The following is a 16,598-nucleotide window of genomic DNA, read 5'->3' on the forward strand; positions in this document are numbered from 1 at the left end:
CCATCCATAAATGCGATGATCTGTATTGCTGGAAAGCATCTGAAATTCTCATGTGTTAGGCTGTTTTCACAAACGTAACTGTGTACAGACTCTTGCGAAACTTGCTTCCACACTCACACCACGGCCGGAGTTGCTGGGTGCAGACGGCACTTCCGTAGGACTAGCCTGGCAGCCCTCAGGCCCCAGGGCCTGTGCAGCCAACCAGGCGCGTGAGGAAGAGACGACTGCTTCTTCAGCTTCACAGATGAGCTCACGTCCCAGTGAATTTACAGAAAGCGATGTTACTGGAATAATCAACAAAGTCTGTGTACCAATTTCCACCAAGTTAAGCTGACAAATAAGCATAAGAAAGGTAAGAGATGAAGAATGTCTGGATCAGAAGGGAGCTCAGAGCTTACCAGTTCTTCCAGGACATTATTCCAACCCCAGCCATAGTCTAGTCTTGACAGAAATGGACAGAGGAGCATAAAGGCCCATTAGTCCCTTCATATCCGACTCCACTGAATGTGACGAGACCCTCTTAAAGAGGTCAGGCCTACAGACAAGTAGTCTAGGGCTTTGTCCTTTTGGATGATGCCACCTGTCTTGCTCCTAGAGGATGGTCTTATTCCTTATGGAATCACTCCTCCTCCTCTTCCAGAGGCTCCGTTAAGGCAAGTAAGGTACATTATTCCAAGATGGCAGTATCGGTCCTGGTTTAAAGCTCAATGCTGTGGGGGCGCCTGGGTGGCTCAGTCAGTCAAGTGTCTGACTTTGGCTCAGGTCATGATCTCATGATTTGGGAGTTTGAACTCCACATTGGGCTCTCTGCCGTCAGCACGGGGCCTGCTTCAGTTCCTCTGTTCCCCACCTCTCTTTGTCCCTCTCCTGCTCTCTCTCTCTCTGAAATATAAATAAACATTTAAAAAAAGGGGCATCTGGGTGGCTCATGTCCAGTTGAGTGTCCGACTTCAGCTCAGGTCATGATCTCACAGTTCGTGGGTTTGAGCCCCGCATTGGGCTCTGTGACGTCAGCATGGTCTCCCTCTCTCTCTGACCCTCCCCTGGTCATGCTCTGTCTCTCTCAAAAATAAATAAACGTTAAAAAATAAATAAAGCTCAATGGTTTGGAAAAAGGCTCCCTTTGGTGTCCAGTCAAATGGAGGACCATGAACCAAAGCAGTTCTTAATACAGAACTTGATTCACTTCACTTGTGGTTGATTCACATGTCTCAACACATACCCATTTGTATCCTTTCTTTCCAAACTCCAGGAAAGACAGTGAAGATAACTGAACCTTCTTTTAGTGGCCCTCTTTAGACCACTTTTAAGAAATGCAGGTGTTGTTGGTTCAGATATGAAGTTAGGGGTTCTGGGGGTTACATGCTTGTTTTGTTACCACTGAACTTAAGTTCCTTGAAGGAAATCAAGTTTTGCGTTCCATTTAATGTCAAGGAATAACACAGAACTCTTCACGTAACAACATTAAAAAAAAATTAAACACTTAAATGGTTTACAAGTTAGTGGTAAGGTCCATTTCCTAAATCCTGAGGTTCTAGAGAACGCGTTTGTTGTATTCAATAAAATATGGCTGAACTATATTTTAAATGGATTCATCTTCCTTGCAGATGTTACCTTTTTAGGGGACTGAGTGGAGCATTCAGGGGGAGCTGAAGTAAAGCCGTGGGCAAGATCTGATCAGCACGTGCATGTGCTCATAGAACTCTAAGCACTAATTCCTTTCTCATGAATTCTTGACAGCCGTATATATCGTGAGCCCACACGCATTCCAGTACTGGAATCTCTTAAGATTTCTGCCTGTGTCTTCTATAAATTACATCTAATTTAAGGGAAAAAGAATCAACTCAGGACACCTGTAGAAATGAAGTTACAGTATCAGCTTCAAGAATAGTTTGTAGGAAGACTGGATTCATTGCAGCTTTTTGTTTGAAATGTAATACTGCAGTGTAAGAAGGATGGCCGTACAGCTTCCACAGGTAACGTCTACATTTATTTTATACCAAAAAAGTTATGTGCAACAAATAAACATTCTTACATATTTACATTTGTTTTTACCAGTTAGCAAAACTGTGTCCTAAATCTCTGGTAAAGAATATTTCTATCTATATTAAAGGGGAAGTCTGCCCAGTGAACTCCACTTTAAATGAATGTTTACTCCAGAGCTGAAAGCACTAGTAATAAATATTTTCGATGGAACATACTATACAGGTCATACACCTAATACTTAGGCCATGCTTAATACAGTTTTATAACAAAACATTTCACCTTTTCTGGGCTAATTATTTGTAAAAAACAAACAAACAAAAAAACCAAGTAGCCTGGATTCCCACCCCTGCCCCTTTTGTTTGATTGAAGGGTAGTTCTCACAGATTAGGAATCATTAGTGCTGCCTAAAATGTCTGAATAGAAATGTTCCACCAATGCTTATATCTTGGGGGAAAACCCATGAGGACAAAGGTTGCAGGTTAGGTATTCCTTCCCAATAGGTTGCCAATAATGATAGTGAATTTCTTGTTGGCATTTGTCCAATAGAGATTTTCAAGACAAGGTCTGTCAGCATTCACTCACGTTAAGCAGTGGTTCTAATCTCAGTTACAAAGCAATTGCTGAAGATTACTTTGCACTTTTGCTGATAATCTTAAAGATATAAATGAAATACAAACAAATAAAAGCCAACAATTTAGGTTTAATTAGGTTTAATTTCACTGTAGTCTTGGTCCTATGTCCTACTTAGTAGGGTCCAAAGATCTCTTGTACCAAATGGCAGATCTCTGTATGAAACAGTCAATGCTTTCAACATCTTTAAAAGTAATAGATTTAAAGAGAGGTGACATACATAAAGGAAAAGTAATTCCTGGCACACAGCTAGTTAAACCTGAGTTATTTCACCAGTTTACCTTCCTGGAAAGCACCTAGCTGAAATGCAAAACTGAATGAAATCCTCCAAATCACCTAGATTGCCTAGAATTTATCATTTAACCACAGCTTCTCTCATTTCTTCAAATGATATGACTACACAGTAAATAAGAGGCTTCATTTGTTACATACAACTTACTCCCAAAACCAAGAAGCATGGAATAACTGCAAAAAACAGAAATCCAATTCTCCCTCCCCCCCGCAGTTTGTTCTTCAATGTCGGTGGCTGGTAATGTTGCAGTGTTTTAAATAGTCTCAAAAAGTCGTAACGATCCTCAAATTTTATAGCATGGTGTTTTCTCCTTCTTGGAGTGGAAGAGAGGATGTAGAGGGGAGCCTAAATTCTTCCAGGACAAAAATATCCCAGCACCCACTGGGGTCCTGTTACTTACTGACATACTGGCATTACCCTGCTGTTACTTCAGGCGGCACACCTTCATCACTCAGTGAGAAAACAAAGAGATTAATTCTACTGGGCTCATAGGAATGTGGCAAAAAATTTTTGTACAACTGAAACAGTGGTGTTTCCCCCAAGGCTTAGGAAAGCAAAGGAAAATCTTGAAGGGTCTGGCTGAACGTTTTTACATTTTATCACATGAGAGTTGACATTTGCAAGAACACAACATCAAGACAAGCTTTAACTATACTCTGCTGATTGATACCAAATATGATGAAAATCCATTTGAAATTGGGACATGAGGAACTTATTTAGCACAACCAGTGTTATATATACCACAGAAGTCTTCACTGTTAACCTTTTCCATTCTAGCCTAGAAGAAAGAAGCAGCAAACTGCCTGGCAGACCGGGAAGCACTGCGATAAGGTGACCTCATTGTACAAGTTCTCCAACATTACGACTTGTTTCTCCACAAACACCAGACATCCGATCAATGCTTTCTAGAGTTCTTTAACTAGAAACAAGAACAATACACACATAATAAAACAGGCATTGAAATATTCACATTCATGGGAAAACAGCCTTGAAATCTGAATTCAACTTTCACAAAACCTGTTAAAACCCGTTGGAAGTTCATTACAATTCAGATTTTATACCTGCCTTGGGCCAGAAAAATACAATGCATCAATTAGGACAGTTAGTTGGAAACTGCTGAACAGTTGCTGACTCTACACAGTACGGTTTACAGAGCAGAGCCTGTCCCCTCCCTTCAAAAAGAAGGCTTATTAAAGAAAAGTCACTGGTCTATTTTTAACATAATGATTAATCTAACTGGAAGCAAAAACATTGCTACTACTTCTCAATCTAAGGAACAAAATGATTGTACAGAACCTTTTTATAGACTGATGCAGGCTTTCTACTTCATGGTAAGAGGAAGGAAGGACACTTCTGCCCAAGTTCAACACACAAAATATTTGGTTTGAGATTTAAGACAGAAGGCACTTTTAACATTCTGATATAAGGTGTTAACCATAGAAACATACTGTCACACTTTCATTTGGGTTTATTCAAATCACTCTTAAAACCTATGCATTGCGTAGTTACTAGAAGGAGTAGTGACACCATTAGTGTATTTTACCTTCATATATTTCTACCCGTACTACTCCCGGTTATGCAAACTGAGCAGCGTGTCAGCCCTAAAATTTACAAATCTAGTATGGACTCTAAAACAATTAGAAACTAGACATCCAATTAGTGCAGAATTAAACAGGAAATACTACAGAGCTACCCAAGAGCAATCCTACTCTGGAGCAACTGGGCTTATACTGGTTATTTCAAGGTCCTAATACTGTTTGGTCGACTGGCACCGATGTTAAGGAAGAATATCTGCATGAAAATTCAACTGCTGTAAGAGACTTTTCCTAAAAATGCCATGTTAATATTTCCAGCTTTTCTCCAAAGAAATCTACCCATTTCCCCATTTTTAGTGTCCTGAAGGCCTTGGATGTGAAGGTCTGGTCACATGACTCATTTTGGTAAGGTTATAATCAATCCAGTTTTATGACTAGACACAGGCTTGACTTGAATGTCCAAATTTAGTTTCTTCCTTTCTGAGGAAGGAGATGAAAGGGAACCAACTACCCTATTATTTTTGCTGTCAGTGCTGGACCCACAGCTGTCAGTACTTTTCACAAGATGCTCTGTATGGACTTACTATTTTCACTATTTCTTCGGTCAACGTTGAGCTGACAATTCTTCATCGCTACACTTCAACTAAACTGTACAGTAAGTTCTGCAGGGATGGATCCAATATTTCTACCTTTATTTACAAATATCACATAAATGGATTCTAGTTGAATCTACATGTTTAAATCCATCGGCTAAAAACATATTACATATTGTAAACATGGTAATATTTAATACAGTATCTATTCTAAAATATTTTCATGTCATGATCACATTTGTTATACCTGAAATTGAATTTATACACATTAGAGAATTACTAGCAATGGTTGCTCACTTTACAATCAAGGGCAGGGGGCTAGGGCTACATTTTATTATTTCAGAAACATTTTCAAAGTAAAGTTAAAGCTTGTCTTTGATTGGCTCGGCATATCCTTTTTTTTTTTTTTGTATCCATATTTAAAATGAAGATTGACACAAAATAGCTAGGGCCCCTTCTAATTTATAGGTTTTATAAAATCAGTTTAAGATTCTCAGGGAAAGTGTCTGTTGTGAAGAATTAAAAAACAAAAAACAAACAAACAAACAAAAAAAACGCTGCAAAATAAACTTAATGGAAAAGGGAACTTCAGGCCGTCAGTCCGGAGCTGGTCAGGCTGTCAGTCTTGCTTAGGCTGCAGCTGCCGTTTCCAGGCCTCATTCAAATAAACTAGTCGTTTGTAGTTGATGATAAGAAGAATGAAGTTCAGCACATATGTGATGACACAGATGATGCAAAACTCCTTCAGCACAAAGTACAGAATGTAGGCCAGGTACAATGACCCCACCACAGACACGATGGAGGACGTCATGAGGATTAAAGCTGCGACTGCACTTGCTGTCATGCCTGCAAGAGAAAGAGACGTGTGGCTCCATCAGTCCTTGACAATGGCGAGAAAGTTTCTGAGTTAAAAGCTAGCACTCCATGATTTGCTGCAGCGTTGCAATACTGATTTTACTGCAAAATGCTATGGAATTTGAGAACGAAAGTTACTCATCTATTTTATTAAGATTATGCAGGGTGACTTTTGCACACAGAATACCAGTTTTATAGCTGCAGTGTTTTTGATTTGTCAGTATTCTAGGTGAAGTATCACTTCTATCATAAACTAGCTTTAGTTAAGTCATGCAAAGAAAATATGCAGTCTTGTAATCACATTATGCAATGAGCCAGTCTGTAAAATTGACAGTCTCACCCCCTCCTAATGGATAAAGGAATGTGAGGACCACAACCTTCTCTCCCAAGCAGGACACGCTTCCCCTGGCCTTTGCACTGGAGGCTCCCCATGTGTGGGAAGTAAAATTTGCTTTCCATGTGTAGATCAAATTTATCAAAAATCCGAAATGGGAGAGGATTATACCAATATGCTGCTGAAGAAGGGAAAAAAAAATTGTAGTAAACATTTCAGAAAGGGCTCACCCTGGAAGATAACGGAAACCACGTTTGGCCAGTCGGCCACATGTGGGTCAAAGCAGATCAAGAAAAAAGGCGGTTATGTGCACTAAACCAGGGCTCTCTCGGTGCTGACATCCTCACGTGTATTGTTTTGTAATTTCCCACAGCTAACAGAAATGAGAACGTGTGTGCTTATTCTCAAGGACAGAGGAGTTAGAGCATTTTACACTACCCTCCTACCCAACAACTAACGGACTAGGAAAACACAAAGAGGAAAAAATAATTGGTGGTAGGAGGTTTGAAGAAGTTAATTAAGGAGCTGAAATCCCCACCTCCTGTTGAATGAGAAGCTGCCTGGAGGCTATAGTCTCACCATAAAGGCCTGACTTGCCCACAGGACTGGTCAGTACTAAAGTATGACCTCTCATAAGACTCTTCAAGACTAAGATACTATTGGATTACTTACAGCGAGGGACTGGCCAACCTGGCCACCTGCTTTTGTAAATAAAGACTGACTGGAACCCAGTCACACGCACTCATTTAGGTAACATCTGTGGTAGCGCTGAGTAGCTGCGACAGCCAGCAAAGCCTAGATGGTTTTCTGTCTGGCCCTTTACTTAAACAGTTTGCTAACGTCATCGATGCTAAATGTCTAAAACTTCAAAAATTAATGCTGCCACATTAATTTTAAAAAGAAAGTGAGTTTCAGAATGACACGAACTGTTATTTACTTCCTCCATCACTCTTTTCCTTGAGATAATAATCGTTTTTACCTCCTAATACTGATGTGTGGATTAAAAGAGCTGATAGGTGGGGCGCCTGGCTGGTAGAGAGTGCAACTCTTGATCTCAGGGTTGTGAGTTCAAGCCCCACGTTGAGCTTAGAGCTTAGTTAAAAAAAAAAAAAAGATAAATAAAGGAGCTAATAGGTACAAAGCACTTCGAATGCTCCATAAATACTGGCTGTTGGTTAAGTACTATTGTACCAAACCTGTCCTAACATAACGTAATGTAGGCTGGTGGCTTGGGACACAATTCCCAGTGGAATTTACAATGTGCTGTAACTCTAAGTAAATGACAGTACTATCAAACAATGGAATATTTTGCAGCTGTAAGGAAGGATGAAGACACTTAGTGGACTGCTATGGATATCAATGTATTAGTCAAGCAAAAAAGAAAGCAGAGTATATAGAACGGTATGTATAGCATCTGCCTTTTATATTTTAAAAGCAGGAAAATTAAGATGATATATTTGTATTTTCTTGGATATGCCTTGCGAAACTCTACAGCAACAACAAGCAGATACCAGTTGGGCATGAAAGGCAGTAGGAAGTGGGCAGAGGGGGATGAGGGGTGAGGTAGGCGTTTCGCTGGACAGCATTTTAATTTTTTTTTTTTTACTTTTGAACTCATGAATGTATTACCTATGGAAAAATTAAAAATGCTGTCTCTCAAACACCTTAGAAGGGAGTGAAGATGATGTGCTCTGGAAAACTGTTAAATGAGCTCACATATGCCTTCAATGTGCCTCCAGACATTAAAAATGCATGTGAATGCACAAAATTGTGAACAGAAAAGATACATAGGATACATATGATTTAAAAATATATATATAAGGAAATTCACAAATCAAATATTATAAATAGAAATTTGTTCCATCTCTATCTCCAAAAATTAACATAGTCAAAAGCATGTTTTGGGCTATTTTAATTTTGGCTTATATGTTTGGATTTATAGATTCTTCTTTAGAAATCCAAACAGAAAAAATAAATGGAATAAAAAATAAAAATCTCACTCCTGGCCTCCAACCACCAGACCCTTTCCTATGCATTCACATGCATATATATAACATAAACTTGTATCTATTATACTATAATTTACTTTTTTCACTAACCTATGTCTTGATCCTTCCAGAATATACATGTAGACCTACTTTTTCCTTAAATGGCTACATAGTATTTTCTAGTATGGAGGTAACCTAATTTATTCAGCCATTACGTTTGAACGCTTCCAATTTTTTTGCTATCTTAAACTGTACTGCTGTGCATATCCTTGTGTATATTTTTGTATTTCTATAGGATATAGAACAGGGCAAACTTGATAAGGAATATTTAGAAAACTGAGATTCACAATTTGCCTCATAACAAATCAACTTCAGCTAGACAGAAGAGCAGAAAAGAGCTGGCAGATAATAGGGCAGAATATTAACAATTGAAGCCCAAAGATAAAAATGGATAGATTTAACTCTAAAAACATAAAAAATTTTCGTATGATCAAAATTCACCAAACTAACATAAAAAAGGAAAAAGAATGAGTAAAATGTTTCTAACAAATAGGGAAATGGACTATTATCAGGATCCCATCAACAAAAGTGACAATGTAAGGAAATTAAAATGTAATAGTGGCTGTACTTTGTAACTACTGAATTAGAAATTTAAACATTAAAAAAAAAATCTATGTGTTTTGACTCATCCATCTCATGTTTGGAAATTTATTTTGCAGAACTAATTCAAGGAGGGAGGTGTGTGTGAAGGGGTCTTTAAACGATGTTGATCACCACAGTGTTAATGAGCACAAAAAAATTGAAACCTTGTTATCAACAACAACAAAAAACTGAAAAGGAGAAACAACATAAGGATTCACATAAAATTAAGTAAAAAGAACAGAAAGCAATGGGAATAGTGGAGGTGTAAAGGTGATGAAATTATGCACATGGTTCACTGTTAATGTTTTCTCAGTGCGTAATAGTTTTAAGTAACCACACAGTATATAAAGTAATAAGAAAAAAAGTTTCCAGGGAAGACTGGAGTAATAAGTTCTCTGATTGGGACTGGTTTTTCTGGACACTATGGGATGTTGCCATCCTTGATTAAACACCAACAGATACCAAGTTCAGCATCAGCATCATCAAAATCTTAGGGAGCCAAATTTTCACAACAGAAAAATGTACTGCAAACTAGTGGTTCTATCATTAACATGCTTTTATTTAATGTAAAGACATTTCAGGGAAAAGACACAAAGTACTAAATGGAATACAACAAAACAAACTTATTTTTGTATTGCTGTATACTTACCAAGTAATAATTGTAGTATATAAAATATAAGTCCAAAGACACTGTTTGGCTGGTTTAATACACCATCCTTTCCAAAAATGGAACCCAAAAGACCAAATCCTCGACCCCATCTGTAAAATAAGGAAAACCAATAACCCTATTTTGAGTCCTCCTATTTTTAAAAATATAAAATTACTTGAGAATGCCATGCCAATACACCCATCTGAATCTCTAAGTTGCCTATTTCTATATATTCTCTTATGCAAAAGGTAGGATAAAGTACTCTTTTTAAATGTTTACTTACCTTGAGAGAGAGCGCACACACGCACGAGCAGGGAAGGACAGAGAGAGAGGGAATCCCAAGCAGGCTCCGCGCTGTCAGCACAGAGCCCAACGAGGGGCTCAAACTCACAAACTGCAAGATCATGACCTGAGCCAAAGTTGGACGCTTAACTGACTGAGCCACCTAGGCACCCTCAAAGGACTCTTTCTCTGATGACATTAGTATCTGCAGAGGAAGGGCTCTCTCAATTTAAGCCAGAGCCTCCTAGCAGCAGCACCACTCACATTTTGGGCTAAAGAATTCTTTACAGTTGGGGGCGGTTCAGTGCATGACAGGGAGTTCAGCAGTATCCCTGGGCGCTGCCCACTAGATGCTAGTAGTACAACCCGCCAGTTGCGACAACCAAAAATGTCTTAAGCCATTGCCAAATGTTCCTGGAAGGGGACAAAACCACCCCCGTTGAAAGCCACTGACTTAAGCTGCCCTATTTCTTCATTCAAAGTCTGTAGACTGCAGTGTTGCTTCCTGACAAATTTCACCAGGATATGCAATAGGAAATGTATCTTGGGAACACATCTTTAAATGTAGAACAAGAGCAGAAACTATAGGCCCTTCCTAGAATCATACATATACCTCAAGAGTAAAAAATTGACACACTATTTGTTCCATTGTTTTTATTTGCAGTTTAACCTCAAGTTTTGCATTTCACTTCACATTTTCAGAATATTTTCCTATTTTTTAAAAAGATTACTTCTGATCTAATAAAATTTGATTCAAATATCAAACTAACATTTACTTCGGATGAAAACTTTTGAAGATAACTTTAACTACGAGCATGCTTTTTAAAATACCAGAAAGAAAACACTAATGGTTTTAAGTCCATAGCAAAGCACTCAATAAAACCTAAACTTTGGTTTGGAAAACAAACTACCTGAAGACAAGGATAAATAAGTGATTCTTTATTTGTCACACTATTTTAAAAATTTTTTAATGTTTATTTTTGAGAGAAAGAGAGAAAGAGCGTGAGTGGGGAAGGGCAGAAAGAGAGGGAGACACAGAATCTGAAGCAGCCTCCAGGCATTGAGCTGTCAGCACATGACATGAACTCATGAACCGCAAAATCATGATCTGAGCCGAAGTCGGACGCTTAACCGACTGAGCCACCCAGGAGCCCCCATCACCCTACTTTAAAAATATATATATTTTTTACAAGCAAGCGAGAGCCCTGAAGATTTTTACTGTACAGAGTTACACACTTTGAGGAACACAAAATAATCTCCACGTTTCTGTATTCTTTCACACATCAAATACTCATTGCGCATGTTCTAGGTGCAGATAATGGGTCAGGCATTGGAATCCAGGAGAGAACCAGTCAGAAGAGGTGGTGCCCTTGTGGAACTCTTATTCCATTTAGGGAGGAGAAGTAGTGAACAGGTGAACAAATGACAAAGTTATCTTCAGAAACGGATGAAACCATTAACAGATATGTGGGAAAAGTGAGGCGGGAGATTATTCGAGACCAGAGCTTCTGAAAATTTAAAAGTGCATATGATCACTTTGGGGTCTCATTAACATGCAGGTTTTCCTTTAGCAGGTCTGTGTTAGGGCCTAGGACTCTGTGTTTCCAAACAAAACAAAACAACTCCCAGCTCAAGCTTCTAGTCTGGGGACCACACTCAGTACCACTCAGCTCTAGACGGAGAAGGGGTCGAGGGAGCTATTCTAGCTAGATGGTCAGAGATGGCCTTTTCCAGGAACTAAAATCCTGAATGAATTAAATCCTGAATGATGAAAAGCAGCCAATCTCAAGAGGAACAGCAAGTACAAAGGCCTTGAGGCAGGAATGAGCGATGAGTGTCCTAAGGCCATCAAGGCTGACACAGGATGAGGGAAGAATGGCAAGAGAATGAGGCACCCAGTCATTTACATCATTTATGGCCTTGTTTATAGGCCATGATGAAGAGTTTGAATTTTATTCTAATTGCAATGGGAGGGCATTCAGTGGCTTTAAACAGGAGAGTAATATAAGCTTATTTATGATCGCTCTTGACTATTGTGTAAAAAACAAACTGCAGGAGAGCAAGAGCAGACGGAAGAAACTATATGCAATCAACTTCTTAGCCCCACTCATCTGAAGTAGGAATTCAAATGTAAATCACCACCTTTGGCAATGGAAATAATTGGGCACACTGCCAAAATTATAACCGGCAAACAGAATTTTTACATATTCCAAACACTAATCTCTAATTATTCACATAGGATCATGTCAATCTTTTTCCTGAAAACAATGCAGAAATCCATAGAATGAATATATTGGCTTATCACAGTAATACGTATATAAGGTTTAAAAATCAAATAACACTGAAAGTCTTACAAAATAGACACCCCATACTCCAGCCCTCTCCACACACAGTTCTGACCCCCAGAGGCAACCATTTTGATATCTTTTAACCTTTTTTCCCTATATAATTCCACATTTCTAAATAATATGCTTACATGGCTATTTCTTGACTTCTGGATTCTAAATATCTTCTGATTTTCTAATATGGTAGACTAGAATGTTGCTTTAAAGAAACATTTTATTGTGGAAAGCGTTAAATGTACAGACGCAAAGTTAACAGAACAATCCATGTAATCTCATCACCCAGCTTCAAAATTAAACCTCTTTTGTTTCATTTCCACCTCTACCCACACACCACTCATGATGATTTTTAGTTATTTTTTAAATTTTAATGCACAAATCTTAACTTTTCTGTAATTTAAAAAAAATTTTTTTTAACGTTTATTTATTTTTGAGACAGAGAGAGACAGAGCATGAACAGGGGAGGGTCAGAGAGAGGGAGACACAGAATCCGAAACAGGCTCCAGGCTCTGAGCTGTCAGCACAGAGCCCGACGCGGGGCTTGAACTCACGGACCACGAAATCATGACCTGAGCCGAAGTTGGCCGCTTAACCGACTGAGCCACGCAGGCGCCCCAACTTTTCTGTAATTTTGATGAATGGAACACCTGACTACTCCTGGATACATCTGAGTAGTCCTGGTATACTAATTCTGGTATACTCACTAATAGTGTGAAAGGTGAATTTAAGTACCTTTCCTAAACAAACAAACGAACAAACAAAACCCAAACATTCCAACACCAGAGAGTCTTCCCATCTCCCCAATTAAGTTCTGTTAGTTCCTTCCTGTCGATCCACACTCCTCTTTACCACAAGCAGTAAGTACCTGGCTATCTAGGTAGGAATCCAACCTCAAAACCAAAATTAGATCTCTGGTCTTCCTGATCACAGTGCTACGGCGTTTCCTTACGTCACATTAAGTTATAAAGTACAATTACCATTCTAGCATTTTCAACCAAACAGAACGATCACTTAATTACTTGATGAATATAATAAAGTTTAATAAACTTTGATGAACGATGGAATAAGTGTTAGCAAGTCAACTCACAAAGTAGACTGACATTATGTAAGATTATTTTCCTTGGAAAGGTCAATGAGAACAGATTTTCATAAATGACCCTTAAAACTGCTAAGGGTGGTTGTAATTTAAAAACTTCTTGGTGAATTTTTTTCAAGTTGGGACATTTGAAAATACTGAGTTTTCCCCCACTTCTAAAAGCTATATGGAACTATATGAGATACATTTTATGTGCTAACTTTATTCCTGGCTTTATCTTAGTTTCTAACCATTTTCTCCTTGTCCCATCTATAATCACAATTCTATTATTTTACTTATCCCAGACCTGCCCCAAGTAATTTATGGAAGGAGGTGGGATATTAACCAATTGAGAAAAAAAAAATGTTCTCATTTTTTTAAAATGATGATTTTTTTGGTCATTAAAAAAAATTATTTTAATATTTATTTATTTATTTATTTAAAAAAAATTTTTTTAACGTTTATTTTTGAGACAGAGAGAGACAGAGCATGAACAGGGGAGGGGCAGAGAGAGAGGGAGACACAGAATCTGAAACAGGCTCCAGGCTCTGAGCAGTCAGCACAGAGCCCGACGCGGGGCTCGAACTCACGAACCGTGAGATCATGACCTAAGCCGAAGTCAGATGCTTAACTGACCAAGACACCCAGGCGCCCCAATGTTTATTTATTTTTGAGAGAGAGAGAGAGAGACCAGAGCACAAGCAGGGGAGGGGCAGAGACAGAGGAAGACAGAAGAATCCGAAGCAGGCTCTAGGTTCTGAGTGGTCAGCACAGAGCCTGACGTGGGGCTCGAACTCACAGACTGCGAGATCATGACCTGAGCTGAAGTTGAATGCTTAACCGACTGAGCCACCCAGGCACCCGTTGTTGGTCATTTTTTATTAAGTTTTTAATTTTAATTCCAGTGTAGTTAACATACAGTGTTATAGTAGTTTCAAGTGTACGATATAGTGATACAACACTTCCAAACATCACCCAGTGCTCATCACAACTGTACTCTTTAATCCCTATCACCTATTTTGCCCAATCCCCCCCACCCCCTGCCTTCCCTCTGACAATCACTTTGTTCCCTATAGTTAAGAGTCTGTTTCTTGGTTTGTCTTTTTCCCTTTGCTCATTTTTTTTGTTTCTTAAATTCTACATGCGTGAAATCATATAGTATTTGTCTTTCTCTGGTCTATTTTGCTTAGCATTATACTCTCTAGCCCCATTCATGTTGTTGCAAATGGCAAGATTTCATTCCTTTTTTATGGCTGAGTAATATTCCATTTTACACACACACACACACACACACCCCACATCTTCCTTATCCACTCATCTGTCGATAGACACTTGGGCTGCTTCCATATCTTGGCTATTGTAAGTAATGCTGCTATAAACATAGGGGTACGTGTATCCCTTTGAATTATTATTTTTGTATTCTTTGGGTAAATACCCAGTAGGGCAGTTGCTGGATCTTAGGGCAGTTCTATTTTTAACTTTTTGAGGAACCTCCATATTGTTTTCCACAGTGGCTGCACCAGTTTGCATTCCTACCAACTGTGCAAGAGGGTTCCTTTTTCCCCACATCCTGGCCAAAAGCTGGTTCTTGTGTTTTTTATTTTAGCCATTCTGACAGTGATATCTCACTGTAGTTTTGATTTGCACTTCCCTGATGAGTGATGTTAAGCATCTTTTCATGTGTCTTGTTGGCCATATGTACTCCTTCTTTGGAGAAATGTCTGTTCATGTCTTCTGCTCATTTTTTAAATTGGATTATTTATTTCTTGGGTGTTGAGTTGTATAAATCCTTTATTTATTTTGGATACTAACCTTTTATTGATGTCATTTGCAGACATTTTCTCCCATTCATTAGGTTGCCTTTTAGTTTTGTTGGCTGTTTCCTTTGCTGCGCAGAAGATTTTTTTTTTTTTTTAGAAGATTTTTATTTTGATGAAGTTTATTTTTGCTTTTATTTACCTTGCCTCAGAAGACCTATCTAGAAAAATGTTGCCACAGCTGATGTCAGAGACATCACTGCCTGTGCTCTCTTCTACAATTTTATAGTCTCAGGTCTCACATGTAGCTCTTTGATCCATTTTGAGTTGACTTTTGTGTATGGTGTAAGAAAGTGGTCCAGTTTCATTCTTTTGCATGTAGCTATCCAGTTTTCCCAACACCATTTGTTGAAGAACCTGTCTTTTCCCCATTGTATATTTTTTCCTCCTTTGTCAAAAACTGACCATGTAATTTGTGGGTTTATTTCTGGGTCTTCTGTTCTATGGATCTATGTGTCTATCTTAATCCAGTACCATACTGTTTTGATCACTACAGCTTTGTAATGTACCTTAAAGTCTTGAATTGTGATACCTTCAGTTTTGTTTTTCTTTTTCAAGGTTCCTTTGGCTATTTGGGGTCTTTATTTTAAATTATTTTTTTAATGTTTATTTATTTTGGGGGACAGAGAGAGGAGACAGAGGATCTGAAGTGGGCTCAGTGCTGACAGCAGAGAGCCCAATGTGGGGCTCAAACTCATGAACAGCAAGATCATGACCTGAGCGGAACTCAAGTGCTTAACCAACTGAGCCACCTGGGTGCCCTGGGGTCTTCTATGGTCCCATACAAATTTTAGGATTACATTCACAAGTTTTAAACTTCTGATGACTTTTATTTATTTGCTTATTTATATATTGGAAATCATTTGCTTTTTTCTTTGGTATTTAAATTTTGTAATGTGTGATGATTTTGGTTTTACCATTATATTTTAACAATACAATTTAATAATAGCAATTGAAAAATTCTCTTTATACAACAAATACATAGATATTTGAGTTCTAAGTATGTGTACTAAATTTAATCACCAAATTTCCACATGGAGAGACCTCCATTTCAGCAATACTTCCTGCCTCTTGACCCATTCCCTCACTTATCTCTTGCTAGGCTGGTAGCAAAAACTTGTTTGATTGATCAGTTTACAAGAAGGAACTGGGCATCTGTAGATCAGACCCTTCTGGATTCCTTCTTTGGGATCTATCTGAACAAAGCTGCATCTAAGACTAAACTTTTTTTTTTTTTTTTAATGTTTATTTATTTTTGAGAGAGAGAGAGAACAGGAGCAGGGGAGGGGCAGAGAGAGAGGGAGACACAGAATCTGAAGCAGGCTCCAGGCTCTGAGCTGTCAGCACAGAGCCTGATGTGGGACTTGAACCCATGGACTGCGAGATCATGACCCAAGCCGAAGTTGGATGTTTAACCAACTGAGCCACCCAGGCGCTCCTATTTTTTTTAATTGTGGTAAAACACACACACACACACACACACACACACACACACACACACACATTAAATTGACCACCTTAACCATCTTTAAGTGCACAGTTCAGCAATGTTAAATATGCTTGCATTGTTGTGAAACA

At 38.6% G+C, this 16,598-nt stretch overlaps 1 protein-coding gene across 1 annotated transcript in view; it reads right to left on the reverse strand.

Annotated features, from left to right (window-relative positions):
* Nucleotides 1-2,666: 2,666 nt before the first annotated feature.
* Nucleotides 2,667-16,598, reverse strand: part of VKORC1L1 (vitamin K epoxide reductase complex subunit 1 like 1) — a 62,041-nt gene continuing 48,109 nt past the window's right edge. Inside the window, exons 2-3 of the mRNA XM_042921269.1 lie at nt 9,505-9,614; nt 2,667-5,882 (exon numbers count right to left, since the gene is read on the reverse strand). Of these exons, the coding sequence (XP_042777203.1) occupies nt 5,656-5,882; nt 9,505-9,614 (337 nt within the window). The 3' untranslated portion in view covers nt 2,667-5,655. The remainder of the gene's footprint in view (nt 5,883-9,504; nt 9,615-16,598) is intronic.

The sequence above is a fragment of the Panthera leo genome, chromosome E3 (genome assembly GCF_018350215.1).
Source record: "Panthera leo isolate Ple1 chromosome E3, P.leo_Ple1_pat1.1, whole genome shotgun sequence".
NCBI classification, from domain to species: Eukaryota; Metazoa; Chordata; class Mammalia; order Carnivora; family Felidae; genus Panthera; species Panthera leo.